At 32.1% G+C, this 6,126-nt stretch overlaps 1 protein-coding gene across 1 annotated transcript; it reads left to right on the top strand.

Moving 5' to 3' along the window:
- Window positions 1-4,716: 4,716 nt before the first annotated feature.
- Window positions 4,717-5,646, top strand: LOC101440667 (olfactory receptor 5K1-like). Its single transcript, XM_058296503.1, has one exon. The coding sequence runs from the start codon at window positions 4,717-4,719 to the stop codon at window positions 5,644-5,646; it is 930 nt and encodes a 309-aa protein (XP_058152486.1).
- The last annotated feature ends 480 nt before the right edge of the window (window positions 5,647-6,126 follow it).

Raw genomic sequence — 6,126 nt, 5'->3', positions numbered from 1 at the left:
GCAACCAAGATGTCTTTCAGTATATGAATGGATAAGCAAACTTGGAACATCCATTCAATGGTATATTATCCAGCAATAAAAGGGAGTGGCTATCAAATAATGAAAATACATGAAAGAACATTAAATGCTAAGTGAAAGAAGCCAGTCAGAAAAGGCAATATACTGTATGTTTCCAACCACATAATATTGTAGAAAAAGAAAAACTATAGGGACATTAAAAAGATCAGTAGTTGCCATGGGTTCAGGCAGAAGGAAGGAGGAATGAATAGATGAACCACAGGGCATATTTAGGGCAGTGAAATTATTCTGTAAAATAAGGTAATGGCAGATTTCTCAAAATCCTTTGAACTGTACAACATGAGATAATCCTAATGTAAAATATGGGCTTCATTTAATAGCAATGTATCAAAATTAATTCATTTGTAACAAATGTACCACATTAATGCAAGATATTAACAACAAGAGAAACTGTGTGCCATGTCCATGTGTGTGTGCGTGTGTGTGTGTGGAAGTAATATATTAGACCTCTGTAAAGTTTTCATGTAAAACTAAAATTGCTTTAAAAAGTAAAGTCCATTAATTAAAAACTCAAAACATAGCCGAAACATTGTTTATAAATGTGCTTTTATCTTACTCTCTATGTCTCAAAGGATGCATTTAACTATTCCAATTTAGTGTGTCAGTAATGTCTAGGGGATCAGGTCTCTCAGGCTATGTTCTGATGTCAATGCCAAAGAAATCCTCTCAGAATTACTACAAACATTTGAAGCATTCTCAACAAATCATATAAATAATATCATGTTCTGCTGGTGGAAATAGTCTCCTAAATATTCTAGAAGATGGAGTATCTCTTCTGGTCCTACTTTAAAAATTAATATCAGACAAACAACCACAGCTATAAGCCTCTTATAATAGGACTCCAGGTGAGAAAGTATTTAAAGCTTACTTTTACTGGAAATGTTAACCTTCAAAAACATTTATTCCACCAAGTTATTTAAAGTGTTTTTTATTACTATTCATATTTTTCAATCTTTTAAGTTCCTTAAAGTCTTTCCTTTAACCTAAGGCCTTTGATTTTTACACTAGACAAATGACTATAATATATTTATAACAATTCTGAATTCAAGAGAAGCATAAATTTTCCCCAAAATGAATAAAAAACGTACATTTTGTAGTAATAATCGAGTACCTTAATAAAGTTTCAAAAGTTATTTGAATAATGTGATTTTTCCATATAATTTACAAATTAACAGAGGAAATGGATTATTCGCATCTACAATGAAATAGTTTAACTTTTTGTGGGAAGCGAATATGGTTGAGTGGTTGGACATCTGCTTCCCATGTGTGAGGTTTTGCGTTCAATCCCAGGTATTTCCTTAAAAAAATAAAATAAAATAAATAATACCAGTATAAGATAAAAAATCATTTCCATGCTGATCTCTGAGTCCAGAGGATGAGATGGGTACAAGGAGTAAGTGCATCAGCTGCTACATTTCCACCTGATTGCATATTTAGAGTCCTCTGAATTTAAGAAATGATTATCGGGAAAATTGCATTATTGGGAGTGGATTTAGCTCAGTTTTTGAGGGTCTTCTTCCTGTGTATGTGATGTCAGGTTCAATCCCAGTTACTCCTTAAAAAAAAAAGAAGTGTTGGGCATTCCTTACATATACTAAGAAAATTAGAGGAACTACTGTCATAATTTTAAGCCATTCTTTTAAACCTCCTGATGTAATTTTAGGGGGGTTCAAGTTTCTGTTTTTTTAATTCTTAGAATAATAAACTCTAAATGTAAAGCTTATTTATGTCTGACAGATTATAATCAATTAAGAAAACTGCAGGAAATCTTATGCAACTTCAAGCTGTCAAGGTTAAAACATTTAATGAAAAAAATAAAGTTTTATAGATTTAAAATATTTACTGTTTAGACTTCAACTTGAAGACTTTTAAAGAAAAAAACATTAAAATTATGCTTACATAGGTTTCAAATGGTTATTTTTATAATGTTTCTTAGTATTAGATCCAAATAATCAGAGACAATGGCAGCAATACTTTCAGGAAGCCAAAAGGGAAATGATCTTCCTATACTTCTCCAAAAGGTTTTGCCTCTATTACTGGAATTATAGTCAATGAATATTGAGAAAACTAAATCTAAAATTGTCTTAAAGGCTTAACTAATCCTCTAAGGAAGTATACAGGACAGAGTGGACATTCAGTAAATATCAGGTTAATGAGCAAATGATTTTTGAGTGAACTAAATAAACACAGGTAGATTGGAATAAAACATTTACCAATAGGTTTAGAACTCTAGCTATGAACACAAATCTAAGAAGCAGATAATGAAAGTTTTTAAAAAGTACTAAAATTTTAATAAAAGTGTGTTTCATGGAACCTTAGAATACTGTGGAAACATCTGATATTCAAAAAAGTTTAACTTCAAAGAAATACTGCTTTATATAGAGGCGAGACTTGACCCAGTGGATAGGGCATCTGTCTACCACATGGGAGGTCCACGGTTCAAATCCCAGGTCTCCTTGACCCGTGTGCAGCTGGCCTATGCGCAGTGCTGATGCACACAAGGAGTGCCCTGCCATGCAGGGGTGTCCCCCACATAGGGGAGCCCTATGTGCAAGGAGTGCACTCCATAAGGAGAGCCACCCAGTGTGAAAGAAAGTGCAGCCTGCCCAAGAATGGCACTGCAAACACGGAGAGCTGACGCAGCAAGATGACACAACAAAAAGAAATACAGATTCCTGTGCTGCTGACAACAGAAGCGGACAAGAACATACAGCGAATGAATATTCACAGAGAACAGACAACTGGGGCGGGGAAAGAAATAAACAAAAATAAATCTTAAACAAAAAATACATTACCAGAGAATATATTTATGAATGCTTTAAGGTCAGTGCATGATTTTTGGCAAATTATATTACCTAAAACTGAGAAAATCATTATCATGCGAATTGAGCCGATACTTCCTCAAAACAACCGTGGGACATTATCTAGTATAGAATTATAAACTGAAGAAAGCCTTTGATCCCTAATGATTATTGTGGGTTATCAAATTATTAAATGTAGTAACCCTAAGAACAAGTCATTTTATTTTTTAATAAAAATTTTATTCTCTAATTATGAAAGTAATACTTGTAGAGAATTTAAATAGAGGATAATATAAAGAGTAAAAACATTAGCCTATAATCCCATTACAGAAAGAAAATTAGTATTAACATCTGATTATTTCCATGCTGTCTTTCTTCTGCATTCAATTTTAACTATTTATTTGGAAAAATGAAGTTATTTTATATATAAAACTGTATTCATTTTTTTCACTTAATATTTTATTGTGATTATTTTAAAATTATATTAAATACCCTAAATAAATACCATTTTTCCTGATTGCACAATATATCATGGAGATAATTGATTTACATTTACTTAATCATTCTGAGTAAATGTTTTCCATTGAGAGTTTTAGATTGTTTCATTATTTAAATAACATGACAATGGACATTGGTATAAGTAAATCTTTGAGGGTATAATTATTTCTTTCACATAGGTTAATAGTTACTGAGTCAGAGTATGAACACTTGATTGATTTTAATCTATTAACAGATTATTTTCTAAAGAATGTGACCAATTCATACTTCTACTGAGAATGTATGAAATATCCATTTCCTCATATTCTAGATGCTATTACTATTAATACTATATTTCAGTATATTATCTTTACTTTAAAAATAATCTTTCTATTGTGAGAGACAAAGAAAAATACCCTCATATCTCTTTTAAGTGATATTCCTGTATTTAACAATTAAGGTAAACCTTTTTAATGTTAGAATTGTATTTCTTTTGAGATATTTTTATTCCTACACTTGATCTATTTTCTAGGGATTATGGCAACAGATTTTCTAAACACTATATAGAATAAAACTATAAAAAGTTATATTAATGCAAATAACTTTTCAGTGTGACATTTTACTCATCATGTTTTTGACAAATAAATAAGTGAATTGTTATCAATTTTTAATGCTTAGGATTTCTGTAAATTTTTTGATAAAATTTGATTTTTTAAATAAATTTTTATGTATGTACACATATGTATAATTTAATATTGCAGCATCAATGGTATTATAAGTGCCTTGGAGGTTTTTAGTTTGGCTTTATTTTAGCCTTAATTTTTCCTCTCCCTCTTCTTCCTGCTTCTGTCCACATCAATTTCTGTCCCCACCCTACATGGACGTAAATAGCCCTTCTTTTTATTTTTAAGTGTGTACTCCACTAAATTGTTAAAAAAATGCAAATGAAAATATCTTCAAACAACATTGTCAATCAGTATATATAAGGTTATTGAATTTGTTTGGGAACACTGAAAGCAATTTGCTTACTCCTAAATTATTTTTGCCCAACAGAGAGAAATGTTTTTGCCCTGAATGTTGCCTTAAGAATTCAAAAGCTGTTGTTGTGCATCCAAAATTATATTTTCTTCTAATGTGATGAAAAATGTTAATTCGATAGCCAAAAAGTTAATAGCTGCAGGATATTGTTTCTTCCCCAAGATATTAGCGTGTACCAAAATCCAGGTAACACGTGGAAGGGTTATAGAAGGGGTTCCTTTCCCTTCTGGACTAGAGAGAGTTCAGGAGTTGAATTGGGCATATCATAAACTAGAACCTTATTTCTCCACATTGTTTTTTTTTCTCAACAGAGAAGTCAGGAATGACTGAAGAAAACCATACCATAAACAATGAGTTTATACTCACAGGATTTACAGATTACCCAGAGCTGAAGTCTGTTCTCTTTGTGATATTCTTTGCCATCTATCTGATTACCATGGTGGGGAATCTTGGTCTGGTGATACTGATTTCCAAAGAGCATCGTCTTCACACACCAATGTACATCTTTTTGGGCAACCTGGCTTTTGTGGATTCTTGCTGTGCTTGTGCCACTATCCCTAGAATATTAGAGAACTTCTTTTCTGAGAACAGAATGGTTTCTCTTTATGAATGCTTGGCACAGTTTTATTTCCTTTGCACTGTTGAAACTGCAGACTGTTTTCTCTTGGCAGCAATGGCCTATGATCGTTATGTGGCGATATGTAGCCCACTGCAGTACCACACCAGGATGTCCAAGAAACTCTGTGTTCAGATGGCCACAGGAGCCTTCATAGCTGGAAACCTGCATTGCGTGATTCATCTAGGGCTTCTATTTAGATTAACTTTCTGCGGATCTAATCACATCAAACACTTTTATTGTGATATTCTTCCTTTATACAGACTCTCCTGTGTTGATCCTTATGTCAATGAACTGGTACTGTTTATCTTTTCAGGCTCAATTCAAGTCTTTACCATAGGAAGTGTCTTAATATCTTATCTCTACATTCTTTCCACTATTTTCAAAATGAAATCCAAAGAGGGAAGAGTCAAAGCCTTTTCTACCTGTGCGTCTCACTTGGTGTCTGTGTCACTATTCTATGGATCACTTTTCTTCATGTATATTCATCCAAATTTGCTTGAAGAGGGTGATAAAGATATACCAGCTGCTATTTTGTTTACAATAGTAGTTCTCTTACTAAATCCATTTATTTATAGCCTGAGAAATAAGGAAGTAATATGTGTCTTGAGAAAAATTCTGAAGATAAAATCTTAAGAAAATTTGGAAAAAATGGCATCCATTGTAACCTAATGACTTAAATTCAGCAAAAACGTCAAAATGTAATAACAGAAAATGTACAACTTGTATGGAAAATATTAATGTATATCATAATATACTTATTAAGCATTGATACATAATGGGAAAGAAATAAAAGAAATAATAGATTTTCTAAATCTTAGTTCAAATTAAGAAAAATTTTAAAAATAATTAAACTTTGAATTCCTTCGAGAAACATTTTAGTACATTGTCAATCTAATGGACTATGTCAAGGTAAGGGATTGTCAAACACCCAAACCAACAGTACAACTAGCAGGTACAAATATAAATGAGCATTCTTTTACACTCTTATATCCAGCCCACTTTAATATCTTGTAATATGAGCATTGCAGTTAAGCTAAAAGGGTTTAAAGCCATGAGTTTCAATCAAGGAAATCACTTATATCCATGAGCAAAAACATTAGGACCAGAGAAATT

The sequence above is a fragment of the Dasypus novemcinctus genome, chromosome 4, assembly GCF_030445035.2.
Source record: "Dasypus novemcinctus isolate mDasNov1 chromosome 4, mDasNov1.1.hap2, whole genome shotgun sequence".
NCBI lineage: Eukaryota > Metazoa > Chordata > Mammalia > Cingulata > Dasypodidae > Dasypus > Dasypus novemcinctus.
The sequence above is the reverse complement of the archived record's forward strand: the minus strand, read 5'-3'. Positions and strand labels throughout refer to the sequence as shown.